The sequence below is a fragment of the Hydra viridissima genome, unplaced genomic scaffold (genome assembly GCF_058129835.1).
Source record: "Hydra viridissima isolate aposymbiotic clone 2 unplaced genomic scaffold, HvirCarnegie_v1 scaffold_5, whole genome shotgun sequence".
Taxonomy (NCBI): Eukaryota; Metazoa; Cnidaria; class Hydrozoa; order Anthoathecata; family Hydridae; genus Hydra; species Hydra viridissima.
In genome coordinates this window covers 14,426,956-14,444,691 of record NW_028324304.1, presented here as the reverse complement: position 1 = coordinate 14,444,691, position 17,736 = coordinate 14,426,956, and the positions used below count along the sequence as shown (strand labels likewise).

Below are 17,736 nucleotides of genomic sequence, written 5' to 3'. Positions count from 1 at the left end.
GAGCAGCTTGGCTTTATTGTTGTGTTTAGGCTTCATGTAGTCATAGTGGTGTTCAAACATTAAAATTTTGCTGATGTCTAGGATGCTCATTCCTAAGTAAACAGGTTTGTTGTAAACCAACTTTTTTCTCTTCATGTGAACCGCGATTAATTTTTCATCAAAAATGGTGAAGCTTTCGAATTGAGGTTTTTTGGATAATTTTAAGGCTTCTTTTTTTGTGGTGACAAGTCTAACGTCAACATGATTTTCGATGTTTTCCATGGTTTTTCCAAAGACGGAGTTGTTCATGAGTTTGAAAAATTTCAGATTCGAAGGGTGCTTCTGTTCTTTTTTCGGTATTGAAACCAATGTATGGTTCCATCCAAGTTTCTTCTCTAAAGGTGAAACCTCGATGAATTTTGGTGATGACTAGGCCAAGTCGTTCATAGAGTTTTAGGTTTTCATGATGGACGACGTATTTCTTTTTTGGGTTTAAATTGGGAACTAGCTTTTCTACTTTTCCAATGGTTAATCTTTAAGGAGCTAAAGGGTAATTATTGTGTAAATCGTGAAGGTGATCGGGGTTGTCTAAATCGACTTTGAGAATGCATGGCATAGATTTCCAATTTAAAAGTTCTTCATCAGTCATCCATCTGAATCCTCCAACGGGAAGAGGTTTACTCATGGCCCATCCGTATAAATTGTTGGCGTCTAAATACTGGAGAAATTTAGATGGTTGTGAAGGATCATAGTCTTGCATGTATTTGTTATTAGCAGTTCCATATCGGTTTGAGATCATGCTTATTCCACCGCGTATTCCTTTTTGAGTCATGCGAAGCATATCAGGATTGCTAAAAAGTTCTATTTTAGCTTCAGTCTTTTTATAACAAGCCTCCATAGCGAGTCCAGGGCAGGTGAAATACCAAGCAGGATCTTGTTCGTAATATTTTATGCATACGTCTCTTAAATTTTCAACATCTGTTTGAATGAGCACGTCTGAGATGTTGTACAGCTCGTCGTAATCTTTAAAGGTTTTGCATCCAAATACGTCCCAAACGTTTAGAGCATGCGCGTAGTCTTCTTCTTTTGTTTTAGTGCCATTGAGTTTGGAGTTGAATGCTTCTTTCGGAGGCAATTGCGTTTCGGAAAACTTTTCAATGGAGTCTACCCAATCATAAGGGTAAATGCCTTTTTTTCTTATCAAGTTGAACTGTTTATCTTCAGGATAATATTCTCTAACGTTTATGCATTGTTTATCGGTTAGATTTTTAGAAAGTTTGTCTAAACCGAAGGGTAAGAATCTGTAGCTGTCAAGAAACCTCATTTCTTTCTTTACTTTTTTTGGTTTTCCAGTTTCCTCATCAATATATTCTCTCACTTTGATTTTTTTTGAGAAGCTGATGTATTTTTCTTCATTGTTGGGTATGCAATTGAGTTTCCCACCTAATTTCTTGATGAACAAATGGCTATCGTAACCGGATAAATTGTGTAAAAAAATCGGTATGAAACTTGGGATTTGATAATCAATGTTGCATTGGTTGTGAGCAGCACGGTACTTTCCAGTCAAATGACAGTGATCCCACACTTTGTCACCGTTAAGATCATTTTTGCAAATGTGACATTCGGTTGCAGCTTCAAAATTCTTCTTATCCTCATCAGTCTCTTGTTTCTTATTCTTCCATTCTTTTTGTCGTAAATCGCTATCGTTCCAAATCTTTGTAAGGTCAGCTTCAAGCATGGTGACAAATTTTTGAGCCACATCATCCTCGTCGCTTTCTGCTGTGTACATGACTGGTTTTTCTTTATAAATGGTTTCGTCGAAGCATTTGATGAAGTAGCTGAACGAGCTTGGAACATGCTTTTGATATTGTTTGGTGTATGACTGTTTTGAGTCAGGGGTGCAAGTGTTGACAGGTTTGGTGAAACATTCAAAGTCGGCATTGACCACAAAAGGAACTCTCATGGACATGTTGTAGTTTTTAAACTGAACGGTTGTCCCTTCTTTAGGAAGTTCAATTCGAACTGAGATGTGTTTATAGTAGTCTTCTTGATGTTTTTGAAGCTTTTCTTCTTGGTCATAAGCTTGCATACAATTTCTGCAAAAATGTTGTTTTCTTTTTCCTTTTGTTACTGAAGAACCAACCAATCGGCCTAAGTTTTTATTGACGCAGTAATGGCTAGTGTCTTTGTTTGAAATGAGCAGCAAATCAATATTATGCTTTCGATCTAAAATTTTGGATATTCGTAAAGGATGGATTATTTTTTCTTCGTACCCGAAGACGTTGATGCTAGTATCTGGATTATTCGCTTCAAACTTGTTGATACCTTGAGTAAGAGAGACATGAAATTCCAATCCATTCCAATTCAACTCTTCTGATTTTAGAATTAAATCTTCATCAATTCTCTCACCGTTTTTTTCTTTCATGTTAAGCGCCCTGGTGACACTCCACATAAAGCATTTATTGTCATTGTTTTTTATGTTGATGATAGCCTTTTTACTTTTTAGTACAGGAGATAGCTCCATGTAGGAAGAACCGCTGAAAGGTATCCAATCGATCATGTTAACTTCTACTTTTAAAATTTTGTTAACTCTCCAATTGGATCCTTCTTTGTTGTAATTGGACATGTTTTCAAGAATTCTTTCTTTCCATGTTTCAAAGCTTTCTCCTTTGTCTGTTGATTCGAGAATAATTTCATATATAGACGGAAAGACCACAGTGCGAAGATTTTCTTCTCCAGTAGCAATATTCACACGCGTCATTTCGCAGATTAAAACAAGGTTCGTTTTTGTGTTTTTTTTAATGACTTTGATGGCAGCCTTTTTGACCATGTTTAAAAAGGCGCCAGGGTCTTCATATCAAACAGAGGGGGTGTAAGAAAATTGCTCAGTAACTTGTTTTAGCGCATGATTAGCCAATACAAACTTAACAGGAGCACCAAATACGACGCCTTTGAGAGAATTGATTGTTTCTTCAACTCCATTTCTCACGCTGCTCACTGCATTTTTTACCGTAGTTGGAACGTAGGGATCAACGAGAGCATTTATTTTGTTAAAACCGTTGTAGACAGTTTTTGCAATTCTTGAAAGCCATCCAGGTCTTGGTGCAGGAACAGGTTTAGGTGTAATAACGTTTGTTGAATCGGCAACAGGTGTGTCAAGGATGAATGGTTCAGTTCTTGTCACCCGAACGAAATCAAGTCATTGGAAACGGGACGAGGAGCAGGCACAGGTCTTGCAGCAGGAGCTCTTGGTGTAGGAACCGGACTTTTAGCGATTGAACGAGGAAGCGGCCTTGCCTCAGTCGTGCGTCTACGAGGACCATACCCAATGATGGGTTTTGTATTTTTTATAGCTTCAATGAGCTCGGCTTTTCTTAGTCTTGAGATGCCTTTGACTCCTTGGCCATCAGCCATCTCTTTTAATTCTTTCATATTCAGCTTATCCATTTTATATAAGGGAAAAAAATTCTTTAACCTAATTTCAAATTTCAGCAAATTTAAATTATTAGCAAATTTAATTTTTTTTTTTTTATGACTTAATTACTTTTATTTGATAACCGCGCCTTTTGTCAAAGTATTTCCAGTAGTGACCCGTTTCTTTTCTTAATTGGTAATGAGACTTGTATTCAGTCACTTCCCCCGTTTTAACATGGGTAATTTTATAAGTGAAAGGATGGTTTCTAATTTCAACAAGTCTTTTCCATTTAGGATCGACAGGTTTTTTCTCTTTTGGTTTTATCGGTCTTCCCACAGGTCTTTTTTCTTTCACCTTTTCCATTAATTCGTCTTTATTGAACAAATTGTTTTCAAACGCGATCAGTGTCAAAGCCAACAAATTGTTTGATGTTTTATTAACACCATTTTCAACCAGCAACTCTTTCAAAGCCTTTTTTGTGTAATGCATTTTTATTACTGAAAGATTTTATTCATCTTAATTCAATTTATTTTCAATTCTTTAAAAAGAATTAAAAATCATTTGTGATTTCCATGGATATAAAAGATCTTAAAAGAATTATCTTTGACATCCACCAATGCAGAAAAATTGTTCGCACTCTATCTACTCAGTTCTCCAACACTTGTTGGATCCAAATTCAGACGAATATTTACTCTTTGGAGTATCTTTCTTAACAACAGGTGGTTCTTCAGATGATGCTTTCTTAACAACAGGTGGTTCTTCAACATATTCAATGATTAGCTTGTCACCCAATTCATCAAATACAATGGTATCGTAAATAACCTTTGTGTCCATCTTTTTTATTCGTCGTAAATTATTTATTTCGAATTCAATTTTTTCAATTCTTCAAAAAGAATTAAAAAGGATCTTAAAAAATTAGTTTCAAGCAGCAGGAGCGCAAAATCTTCCCATCCAACCAGATGAAGCGAATTTTCCCCATTCTTCTGCAATGATATCGTTTTCCGAATTATTTTCTTCCAACTCTATTTCCAGCAATCTTCCCATATCATCCTCTGACGAATCATCGCTGAAATCATCATCGTCATCGCTGCTATCAAAACCATCGTCTGTCGCATTTTCTTCATTCTGCCTTCTCGCTTCTTCAATCTCTATTTCCAACCTTATTCTCGCCTCTTCAAAATCTATTTCTACCGCTCTTTTTACTTCTTCCGACTCTCCTTCAAACAATATTCTCGTTTCTTCAAACTGACTTTCCAACAGTCTTCTCCTTTCTTCAATTTCTTGCTGATCCATCTTTTTTAATCGTCATAAATTATCTTACTCGAGTTCAATTTTTCAATTCTTCAAAAAGAATTAAAAAAAAAGATCTTTAAAAAGCAATTATAGTAGCTCATTCTCACCTAATATACAATCTTCGAGAAAACTTAAAAATCGAGCATGATTATCAACCTTACCATGCCTTTCGGTACCAATAAGTAGTCGTACAATTGTGACAAGAACTTCAAAAGAACAATCTTTACAGCATTTTAAAATACGGTTTCTAGTTCCCAAAGAAAGTCCTCGCACCCTTCTTTGAATTTTTCGAACTATGGGATCTGGACACAGCTCAGACTCGATGTCGAGAGCGACTAAAAGATCAGACTTGCTCGTTCTACCCAAGTTAAACTTTTTCTCAGCGAAAAATTTACTTTGCATGTTACCCATCTTTTTTAATCGTCGTAAATTATTTAACTCGAATCCATTTTTTTATTTTCAGCAAACTTTTCAATTCTTCAAAAAGAATTTTAAAAAATCAGATCTTAAACCGTTAAATTAAAAGTTGGTGACAGATTTTCTTGACCTTCTTGATTTTCATAAAAAATTATTCGATGAAAGCTTTTTAATTTATTCAATGGCAACTCTTTTTTACCATGAAAAATGATATATTTTTCTTTTTTTTCATCACCTGGCTTGTAAAATTCATATCCACCAAAAAATTCATCAGCGAAAAATTTACTTTGCATGTTACCCATCTTTTTTAATCGTCGTAAATTATTTTACTCGAATTCAATTTTTTTATTTTTCAGCAAATTTTGGAAAATATTCGAATTTTTGGAGCATCGTGTCCATTTTCATTTTTGCTGACATTTTTTTCTTTTCTTCCCAATCACTGTCCAATTCAAGAACGCGTTTGTCAATCGCTCTCAGCTTTTCTCGCTTTTTCAAATGGATCCACTCTCTGTTGCGCTCTTTGATTTTTTTCTCCATCCTCGAAAAGTCATCCTCTTTTTCTTCCCAAAAAATCGCATAAAGCTCGTCTCTTTTTTCATCGCTGTACATTTCAGGAATTTTGAACGAGCCACTCTCATCCTTGAACGCAAGAGCCTCGAGCTGTCTTTTTTTAACCGCATCAGACTCTCTTTTGCTGCACTCTAGAAAAAACGGGTAAAACGTCATTTTATTTAATAATTTCTATTTTAAATCCGTTTTCATCGATTTTGCCGTTTCGCTTCTCCAAATAATTGTTGCCATGTCCCGTCTCTTTCATCGCTTTGTAAAGAGAGCCGTATTCGATTACCTCTCTTGTTTCAGCGTGCGTCATTTTTACAGTCACGGGATTCTTTCGGATCGAACGGAGCCTTTCGTATTTGGAATCTATCGGTTTGACGTCCTCCATCATCGCATTTTTATCGATCAGAAGGTTCTCCAGCGCAATCATCGCCAAACCCATTTTGCTTTTTGACGTTTTGGAAACGCCGTTTTCGATAAGTAAATTTTTCAAATCCTTTTTCGTAAAATTCATCCTTTCATTAAGGACCCATTTATTTTTCTTGAGACACTTAATACACAACGTTCATTTTGTTTCCGTCGGATTTGATTCTGAGAAGCTTGTCAGAGATCACCACGGCAAAGGCTTGAGTGTCTGCAGGAACGTTTACGTTAAAGGTAGCCTTAATTCGCACGTCCAACACGGTCGATTTTAACCTCTCAGCCTGCTTGCTCACGTCAAAAACGAAAAGAGGACAAATGTGTCTGTAATTTAGCGCTGTTATATTCGGCTGGGCGATAATTTCGCTGATTCCAAAAATCTTTTTGTCAAACTTGCTCGCGTCCCTGTAAATTCTCGAAAATTTGTTGTTTGCAAAGGCCAAGTCGTAATCCACAGCAGGATACCTTTCGCTGTTTAAGGTCACATACCTGTTTTTCAAATCGCAGTGGTTGAATACGGAAGGGTTTACATCTTGACTGCCGTCCTTATTGGTCTGAAATCCAACAATGATGTACCTCGGTCGTTCACTGGCTGATCTAGCACTTAACCTCCAACTGAACGTATTGGACACTGGCACGGCAATGGTGTCGCACTGTCTGGATCTAAACGACAATGGAACGTCCACTTTGGACTCGATGAGTTTGTAAAGACGGTTGTTTGCCATAACAGAGGGAGTGACATGAGGTATAAACAAAGACAGTTTGCTTAAGGTTACTTTTTCTGCGGCTGTTTCAGCGCTCTTAAAAATGGCATCAACGTCGCTCTTTCTTACAAGGGTTATCGTGTGCTTGAATCCGTAAAGAACTTTTTCGTAATCTTCACATAAACTAAAAATGTGTTTCAAAGGAATGCAAAATGAAAATGTGCCTTTATCAGCAGGCTGCTTAATGATGAAATCCTGTCTCGCGCTAAAACCGCTGTTGTTTACAAGGTCGGCAAGGGCAGTGACGTCTCTTTGCCACAACTGATTCATTCCTTCCGACACTAGATACTCCAGCGGATATTTCAGGAAACCCAGCATGGTAGTGGCTTGACCTGGACTGTATATGGTCTCAATCTCTTGACTCTACAACTAATAAGAAATCTGACTGAACAGGTGCATGATGCCGTTGTTGACAAGAGTAACCGCATCCGCATGCGCATTGGAAGTACCGTCTGCTTTTGTCAGTCTTCCTTCCACTAAAAGGTAAGCATCACAGGGACGCGTGAACAAAGAGAGGAATAATTGCTGCTGACCTTTGGAGCTGCTGGTGCAATCATTCCGGAAATAATGTCTTTGCTTTTTTGAGTAAGAGCAACTTTTGGAGCATTTTTAGGAGTTCCAGTCTTGACATACACCTTTTCTAGCGCCATTTTGCCTTGATCAATAGCCACATCTTTAGCTGTCGCAATCGCCGAAGAAGTCAACTCTTTCCCAGCAGATTTTGCAGCTGTAATCGCCTCTCTTCCCAACTCGCTTTTTGCAATCTTACCAGCCAAATTAGACGCTGCTCTCGACGCGCCCGATGCTGCTACTCTTTTTAAAAAATGCCGCAACGTGCTCATGATTCCACTCCCTCCAACAACGTGTTTCTTAACATATCTGTTTCTGTAAATGATCATTTTTAAATATGCGAAAAAAAATTATTTCACCTCGATGACCTTCATCATTGATTTGTACTTGTTTTTATTAATCACTTTTTGTCTCAACAGCTCATCGCACGACAAGCAGCCACGCTCAGTTCAAGCTTTTCCACCAACGCATTCGGATCGCTAGGAAGAATGATCACTCCTAAACCTTTCTTTTTCTTATCATAAACTTTTTTCATGCGATCCTTGTACTCATTATATTCTTCAATGCTCATCTCATCTTTCCTTTCTTCAATAAGTGCTATACCTTTACGGTACTCCTTTTTTAACTGTTTCTTCCTATTTTCTTTTTCAGAAAGCTTTTGATCAAGCATTTGAAGATCGTAACTAGTAGGAGCTGAAACAGGATCTTCAGCCACTAAAGAGCTCTTTTGAGATTTCAGCTCATTTTCAATAGGGATGATGAATTGATTGTATTTTTCAATCTCTGAAGCTCTGGGTTTGTTATACCTCGCATCCGACTTTACAGCCTCACTCTCTACTAAAATTTTCGAGTAATAACCACATCTTCTGCTGTCACGTTCTTTGAAACGTTTGGATTGGTCATGAGCTCCCAAAGACCTTTTGTTCCTTCATACTTTTCACCTCCAACAATCATATCGTTGCCTTCAAACATCACTCCCATTTTTCCAATCGTATATTGACCATCACTTTTGCTCAATTCAAACTTGTTCTTAAAGCTTCTTTTAAATTTTGCTCTTCTGTCCAGATCAAACAAACTTTTTATAAATTAATCGTTCTCAGGAAAAATAGATCCTGTTGATTCTAAAAAAGGCTCCTGCTCGGATTTAACCTCGGATTTAACCTCGTTTTTAACCTCGGATTTTATCTTTTTGATCACCTTTTCGTTGCTTTGGATGATAGGCTTAAACAGCTTTCCCACATCCGTCTGAAAATTTGCATCTGAAATGTTGTCGTTGATGCTGTTCTGATAAATCCTCTTTCTTCTTTCATTAATCTCTCTCACAATTTCATCTCTTTTATTCGGGTCTTGTATTATAAAAAAAGACATGGTTTTTAAAATACAATAGAAATTATTTTTCTGAGCCCTTTTTTAGATTCGAATGCGAATCACTGGAAAAAATCTTTAAGATACTTCTTTAAACAAATTGTTAAACCTTTGAATGGCATCTTCTCGTCCTTTTTGGATCAAGTTTTCTTTAGTCACTTCATCTATTCCATTTTTGGTTTTGGTTCGTATTTCCCCCATCATAGTCTTAAACTTTTGAAGCTCACCAAGAATCAATTGAAATTCTGAATCGCTTATTTTATTATCCATCAACGCTTTGGAAATTTGCTCGCTGATCGTGTTCAACTTTGACTCTGCCAACACTTTTATCTTTTCGTGCTTTTCCGCTTTCAATGTCATCTTTTTATTCACTTGACTGCCAACAATCGATAAAAAACCCATTCCAATAGCCACACCTTCACACGCAATCGCTGCTGGACTGGCAATAATCGTTGACAAAAGCCCTATTCCAGTCACACCCAATGCTATGCATAATCCCTGCATCGTATTGTCCACATTCGAAATGATCCTGAAAACGCGATGGTACTTTTTGCTGAGATGAACTCTCTTCTTCCTCTCGTTGTCTATCTCTTTTTGGATTTCGCTTATTTTTTGAAGACGGTAAACGTGTCCTCCTTCATCTACAGGAGCCGTTGGAAGAGTGGGGTATATTTCTTTATAACTGTTATAATCCATTTTTTTATTAAGGAGAAATAAAAATTTTCTTCCCTCAGATTCTTTAGAATCTAAAAGAAATTCACGATGCAAAGTCTCTCTCCCTTTTTAATCACGACGTCTTTGTCGCTTCTGTTGTAAATTTCCATGAAGATGTTCTCTACAGACTCTGAAAAAATTAAAAAGTGATTGAAATAATTCAGCTTTAAACTTGCCTCATGTTTCAAATTCACCAAAGCAACATCTCTTTCCACTTTAATCCCGAACATAAAAACAATCGTCTGTTTGGATAATCGGTTCAACTTAATGTCTCTTTGAGCAAATATTTTGCATCTGGAACGACGACAAAGTCTTCTAGGCGGATGATCCAAATGATCGTTAAAATAAACGGTGCCTTTCAACTTATTCTCGTCAATACAAATGATTCTTCTCATCTTTTTAACAGTAAAGGAAACTTTTTTCTTAATCTTTCTTTTCGATATTTTTCTCCTCTTCGTCTCCTTTTTTACCCCTTCCTTTAATCTCCATTATCAGCAAAAGTCTATCGCAGATTCTTAAAGCCTCAGAACATTGCATTTTCATTTGTGCTGAAATTTATTTATTTTATTTTACATAATATTTTTTCATGGTTCAGCTAAGCATAATAAAACACTTGTCCGAGAAGAAGGTGAAAGCTTCCGGATTGTCCGACTTGTGCGTCGCCAGAGTTGAGCGTGACGACGAGTCTTGCAGTGGATTGGTACAGTAGTCCCGTTGATTTGTTGTTGAATGAGGTTAAGTTTGATCCGTTCCACGAAGACTAGTAAAAATCTTCCAATCCGGAGGATGAAAAGATGCATGTGCTGTCACCGTCGTAACCAGGAAAGTAGGTGTAATTGTTGGTGTTGTATGGCGTCCAAGGAGTGAGAACAGTGTCGTTTCCGGGAGGTAAATTACCGTTGTACATTCTGACTCTGGATTCCCACCAGTTTCCAGAAGAGCCAATGATGTGCATCTTGATGTATTTGAGAAAGACTCCGTTTCCTTTCCCGTTGGTGTTCATCAAAACATATTCGCTGCCATACGTCGTGTTTAAATATCGGAACGATCTGCAGTACAGCTTGAAAAGAGGAATGGAGGCAGGAATGGAAGCAAGTGTGGTAATGAACGGTTGAATCCAATACGTGATGGCTGTGGCATTTCTGTTTACCAGTTGAATGGAGACGTCGTTTCTGAAAGGCATGTCTAACGTAAAGTATCCTCCCAAAGAAGTGGTGTTGAAAAAGTTGCATCCTTGCAAAGAGTTGGCGTAATATGGTCCTCCGAGAGGGGAAAAAAGCAAATCAGTAGCGAGACCGGTAGTGTTCACACCGATTCCTTCCGTTGTTTCTGCATAATTTCCCACATTGATTTCTCCGTCTGTAAAGATTCGAACAAAAACTTGACCAGGAACATTTGTTCCAGAGGCGCTGTATAAAGCCAGCCACAATCTTCTCAGCACTCCAGATTTTCCGGAAAACGAAAACATAGGAGAAGTGGTTAGCGCCGCGACAGTCTGAGACTTAAAACCTAAACTGGTGAAACTGGATCCTGGAACGACACTGGTCAAGCTCGATTTTTGCAACAATAAGTCGACGTAACTTTTTGTCGCTCCATCTTGCGCGTTTGAAGGATCAAGCACATTGATCAGTTTATGCGAATTCAAATCCAAGTCTGCGGTTCCCACTGTAGTCCCGCCTGACGCATGCGTGTCCACGTAATTTTTGGTGGCTGAATCTGAAGCTAAAGTAGGTTCAGCTAAATTGGTCAATTTGTGTAACGTCATGTTTATGTCTGAATAATTGATGCTTGAATAAGCCACTCGAGTGTCCACGTACCCTTTTGTAGTGGCGTCGTGAATAGTGGTCGCTCCTGCCAGGTTGATGATTTTGTGTGAGTTTAAATCCAAGCTCCCGTGATCGTGCTGGATCCGTCCACTTTAACATTTATGCTCGAGCTGACGCCGACGTAATTTTTAGTGGCGGCATCGTGAAGATTGGTCGGCTCGTTCAAGTTGATCGCTTTGTGAAAATTCAAATCCAAGTCCGCTGTGCCAATTACCGTGCCAGTTCCTCCTGACGCATGCGTGTCCACGCAATTTTTGGTGACGGCATCGTGCGAAGTGGTCGGTTCTGGCAGGTTGATGATTTTGTGAGAGTTGAAATCCAAGTCTGCAATGATGGTGCTGTTTCCATCTGTCCTGACATACAGATCGCTTAAAAGAGAGGTTGAATAAGGGTTGTATAAATAACGACCCAATTCTGATCTACCAAATTTGTCAATCATTTTTATATACCTCAGATTTTATTTTTGGCTTTAGATCAGATTCGAAGGATCACCGCAAGGTATTAATGAAGTTCTGAAAAGCGGCGCCTTCATCCAATTTTTTCAAGACGTAAAGACACAAGTGACCGCAATAAGACGTATTACCAAACTGCACTCTTTCGCTGTTGTAATAAACAGGGCTTTTTAAATAATTTACAAGCTCAATAAGAGGAGGTTGAGCATAAGAATCAAAGCTGCATTTCTTATCACCGTCTTTGTACCAGCACACCCAATGAAATCCTCCTGTGCCAGAGTCTCCCGTATTCACAATGCCACACTCTTTTCTTCTCGGTTTTTTCGGCAATGTGTCTCTTTCAAAAACACCTCGAAAGTTTCTTATTTTCAGCTTTTTAGCATCCTCTATCAATTGAAAGTTGGTCAAAGCCTCGTTTGGCAATTTTATTCCTTCGACGTTGATCATTTTTAAATTCGTGCAAAATTTAAAAATCATTTATGATTTCCATGGATCTACATCTCTTCGTCAGATTCAAACTCTCCTAAATCCAAATCGCTCATAATGCTTTGAACAGAAGGAGCATTTTTAGTGATGAACACTTCTGGAAGCTTGACTTGAATGGACTCGATCTGAGAACTAATAAAAATGCCTTCAATTCTCAAAGACGCAATAGCAAAACACCTTTGACGAACATACCCCAATGGATCTGCTTTGACCATCTTTTTGTTCTCCTTTTTGCAAAACAAGGAAGTGATGCCCTTTTCTTTTGTATACAACTTTCCGAAAAAAATGGGGGACGCGTTTGGATTTTCAGATTTGTTTTTAAAAATGGACAAACACTGTGTCATTATTTTTTTCGTTCTTCCTCCTTTTTTCAACAAGGCCGTCTTATGGATGACCTGCTCACGAAGAAATTGTCATATTTTTTTAGTCACCTCTATAAACTTTTCTTCTTCTGCTGTCATGCCTTTTTTATCGTCAAAAGCAACAAAAGACATGGAATATCCCGTCAGCTCTTTCGTTTCCACACTGCAGTTTTCAAACACACCTAAAGAAAACAAAACGGGGGTTCTTAAAAAAATGGACCTTTTCCATTAGCATACTCGTAATACAGCGGAATCTTTTGGTACTGAATGGGCTTTGTGGCTGCATAAATATCCCCAGCCAATAACTTACTCTCGTCAAAATTCTCAATCGTCACAAAGTTCATCTTTTTTAATGAGAAAGAAATTTTTTTAGATCATTTCAAAATTCTGATCATTGACTTGCTTCTTGACTTTATTTATTTTTCTTCGAGCATATTCAAACATATCCTCCAGTCGCATGCCACTTTTTTCAAAACGAATCCCTCCACACTTTATTTTCAACTCAAATTCATCCATTCGACGAATAATGGTGAAATCCAAGTCATTTTCAAAGCTGTAAATCTTGTAATGGTACTTTTCTTCATAAGGCGAATAATAATACGACTCCTCGTAATCCTCCGTCTTAAGGTACTCATTTATAAAGGGCTCAATTAAAACCATCATCTTAATCATTTTTTAATGGACCTGAAAATTTTTGTCAGTAAGGAAATGACCAATGTTGCTCGAAAGCAAACTGATCAATTCTTTATTGTCCACCCACGAATTAAACGAGTCTGGATACCCCAACCATTTGACCAATGATCTGCTCTTGGTTTTGCGAACGATTTTTTCAATCCTGAATATGTTCTGATGCGTCTTTTGTATCCCCTGCTCGTAAAAAGTGCCTTGAATTTCTTCACCGTTAGCATCAGCGATTTTATACGTGGGAGGATCCGTATACTGAACTTTTGACACGGTAAAAACCTCTTCAGTCCATCTCGGTGTATACCCCTTTTCAAAATGAAACTTCTTTTTTGTAATCCGCACTTTGTCACCCATAAAAAATTTAGGCTTTGCTTTTTCTCTCTGTTTACCATTCAGGTTCATCCAGACCTTATTTTTATTCTTTTCATCGCTAGCTTCCACCGTAGTCATTTTAATGGAAAAGTGCCTTGTGCAGTTGTAATTTTTCACCATCTTATTTAATACGTCAATATATTTATTGGTATTGTTGGCTGAAAAATATTTAAACATTCTCTCTTTCATCGTTCTGTTCCATCGCTCAACGACGCAACTTTTTTCCTCGTTTTTAGTAGAATACAATTGCACACCCAACGCTTTCACATGCTTGTTGTAAAATTCTTTTCCTTTATCTACCCACAATTTGACGCATTTTCTTTCTTCGAAAACCTTTTTCAAAGCTTTAGACACTTTAAGACCCGTTTTGCTTTTTAACGGAACGATCCATCCATACTTTAAAAACACGTCGATCACCATGAGCAAATATTTTACGCCGTTGTTGAACTTTGAAAACAATTGCATGTCCACCAAATCGGAAGCCCATATCTCATCAATGTCGTTCACAATCACCCTTCTTCTTTTAAAATGGCGAATGACCGGTTTATGAAGCTCCTCTGCAAGCTGATCCGTCCATTTCAGAGGCTTTTTTTTTTTTTTTTTAGATCTTTCAGATCCATGAAAATTCTTTAAATTTTTAGATCCTACACCCATTACAAATTTAGCTTTAGCTATGATCACCGGCTTTCTCTTGTTAATCTCTCTTTGAGTGGGATTGTGGATCGAATTCATCTCCTCAAGCATCATCTGATCTGCCACATTCCTGTTTTGCCGGTCATTGAAATATTTATAAGCCAAATCATGGTGATACGCTGCATTGTCCACTCTGTCTACCGGCTTGCTCCAATCTTGATACATGTCCGTAGAAGTCAACCTCTTATCCAAATTGGTTCCAGGCCCTGCAAAGTTCATCCCAGGAATGTGCATTTCTCCTGGAAATTTTGCCCACTGAAGCTTCACTTTGCTCGACAGCTTGTTAATCGATTCCACCAAATCACCTCCTTTTGTTGCCGAAGATGATCCATGCGAAGAAACAAACTTGCATTTGGTCGTTCCGCAAGAGTCACATGTCCCTTTCAACATAGACCTATTGTTTTTTGTCATCTCCTTTTTCAAGTGAATGGTTTCAGTTTTCCTTTTGCATTTAACACAGTACATTAAATACAAGAAAAATATTTTTTTTTTCCCAGTACAAAATGGAATATCGGAAACACCAAAAGATACAACAACAAGCTTTTGCCAAGAAGCATTTGAGGAATCATCGTCGGAAAGTCTGGTTGTGGAAAAACAACCTTGCTGCTCAATTTACTGCTTAGACCTGGATGGCTGGATTATAACCACTTGCAAGTCTTTGGCAAATCCCTTTTCCAACCCGAATACACAATACTCAAAAAAGCCTTTGAGAAGAAACTACCAAAAGAACTCATTCTACAATTATTCAACAATCAAAGCAAAATTGAAAAGTTAAACTCCAGTCCTGAAGCCGTCATTGATGAAATCTCAAAAGAATGGAACGGAGAAACAGACATGGAATGTCAATTTTTCGAAAGTGAAGAAGACGTGACTGAACCTGAATCCTTAGACTCGACCAAAAACAATTTGATGATCTTTGATGACTTGCAACTCACGAAACAAAACAAATGCGAAAAATATTACATCCGAGGAAGACACTCCAACGGCGACTGGTTTTACCTCTCTCAAAACTATTTCTTGCTCCCAAGACAAACCATCAGAGAAAATGCCAACTTTATTTGCCTATTTCCTCAGGACGATAAAAATATCAACCACATTTATCAAGATCACGTTTCTAGTGACATGAAAAAAGAAGAATTTAAAAAGTTTTGCAATTACTGCTGGTCTCAACCCCACGGATTTGCTGTCATTGATCTATCCTCCAAAAAAGACCATGGAAAATACAGAAGCGGGTTGGACGATTTTTATTTTCCAAACGTATAAAAAATATGTCTGGATTTTATTTGCTTGCCAAATCTAAAAAAGATCTTCCCGCCGTATCAAACAGCTCCATCAAAACATACTTTGAAAGACCCATCGAGCTGGATTTAAACAAACAGTACGAAATGGCTCTTGTAGGATTCGAAACCTATCGAAGCTACCCCCACATCACCTCTAAAAATAACGTTTTCAGATACAGCCCAAACGCTGGATCGAACAGTTACACCATCTACATTCAAGAAGGATCCTACGAAATCAACCAGCTCAACGAATACCTTCAAAATGAAATGCAAAAACAAACAGGAAGCTTGTACAGAGTAGGCGGAGTCACCATTATAGCAAACGAGTCTTCGTTAAAAGCCGTATTAAAATTTGGAAAGCCTACAGCAACGACAAGATACTGGGTTGATTTCAACGTCAATAACAGCATAGGATCGCTCCTCGGATTCGATAGAAACGAATACACCTACGTCGAAAAAAAAGAAGACCCTGTTGACCCTAATAAAGTCACAAGCGTCATCGACACCTACGAGTCTGAAAACATCGTGAGAATTGAAGAAACTGCAGTGATCCGAGTCACCAACGACATTATCGGCTCGTCTTATTTAGACGAAAAAACAACAAACGATATTTACTCCTTTTACCCACAAGTTGAACCCGGAACCAAAATTGTTGAAAAACCTTTCCACTTGATTTACCTTCCCATCGTTGTCAGCAAAATTTCAAGAATGGAAACACAAATCGTTGATCAAAATGATCACTTGATCGATTTTAGAGGAGAAGACATCATTGTCAGATACCACATCAGAGAAAAAATCTCATCCATTCTACACGATCTTTTCTCCGGAAGCGCTTTCAGTCGGTAAATTTCACTTGTGAAAAAAAAAATTTCCTACTCTATTAAAAATGTACCAAAAGATCAAACTCAACATTTCAAAAGGACAAGCTGACAAAATTAAAAAAGCCATTCAAAACGAAACCGAAGTCAGCATAAAACTCACTCATTAAGACTTGAACGGAGAACATATTCTCGCTGTCACTAAAACCCAATTGAACAAAATTGCAAAAGCCTACGACAATGGAAAAGGCGTCACGCTCAAACTCAGCAAAAAACAACTTATGCACAACGCAAAAGTAGAAGGAGGATTCATCGGTGCCCTTTTACCTTTACTAGGAATGATCGGAAGAACCATCGCTACAAAAGTCGTCCCTGCTCTTGCCACTGGACTACTCTCTGGTGTTGGAGCCTCTGCCGGTTCTGCCATGGTCGACAAAATCGCTGGACGCGGAATAGTTTACTTAAAAAAAGACGGAAAAGGACTAAAAATATCCAGATTAGGATCCGGTATATACCTAAACCATTGGGCTGGAAATACTCAAGGCGATGGGCTTTACATTAAAAATAAAAAAGCATACGATCGTATTGGTTCTGGAGAAGAAGAACAATTCTCCGGACTTGGTTTACTTCTCGGTCCCAATTCGCCCTTCAATAGCATACCCATTTTAGGCTCCATTCTCTAAAAAATCGCAGATTTTCCATGAATCATAAAATGATTTAACCAAAATTTTTTATTCAACAAAAATAAAAAATCATAGAAAATACACTTTTATCATTCCTATTTCCCCTGTAGACGAAATCATTAACGTCTCTCCCACATACACATCCAACACGCTCGAAAAAGAAACGATTTTTGAAACCCGATACAGCTGATCAGACTTACGCACCAAATCAAATTTCTTATCATCACTCTCTTCTCCAAACTTAAAGCTCTCACTAAAAACACCGCTTGTCTCCATTGAAAATATAACACCCCTTTCTCTAAAAACACTCTAAATTCCGATGTCGGCTTTATCATCTTACACATATCACTAAACCTACTAGCCGAAACTCTTCTCTTTGACCAAAAAGAATAGCGCTCACTCAAACTCACGTTTTGAACGATTTCCGTTACCACCTTAATATTATACGAAAACTGGTCTAAAGATCTCACGGCGGTTTCCAAACTTCCCGCATTCATAATCGACAAAGTTAACTCGCTACCACTTTTCACCGTTTTAAACACCTTACTCACATAACTCTCAACACCCACATGCAACGATTTCTCA

The 17,736-nt window shown here is 37.9% G+C and overlaps 1 protein-coding gene across 1 annotated transcript; it reads right to left on the bottom strand.

The window, feature by feature from the left end:
• Positions 1–514: 514 nt before the first annotated feature.
• LOC149888850 (uncharacterized) lies at positions 515–2,740 on the bottom strand. Its single transcript, XM_090089128.1, has 3 exons — positions 2,389–2,740; positions 1,489–2,304; positions 515–1,356 (listed from the first exon to the last, which is right to left on the bottom strand). Exons 1-3 carry the CDS (start codon positions 2,738–2,740, stop codon positions 515–517), a joined length of 2,010 nt encoding a protein of 669 aa, XP_089945254.1.
• Between the last annotated feature and the right edge of the window lie 14,996 nt (positions 2,741–17,736).

Excerpts from the sequence above, each read along its gene's own strand:
- LOC149888850 (XM_090089128.1), bottom strand. The coding sequence starts at position 2,740 with ATGACGCGTGTGAATATTGCTACTGGAGAAGAAAATCTTCGCACTGTG. Across the intron at positions 2,305-2,388 it reads TAACATGAAAGAAAAAAACG|GTATCAACAAGTTTGAAGCG; the intron begins GTGAGAGAATTG and ends CTCTTACTCAAG. Across the intron at positions 1,357-1,488 it reads CATTGATTATCAAATCCCAA|TGAGAGAATATATTGATGAG; the intron begins GTTTCATACCGA and ends AAAAAATCAAAG.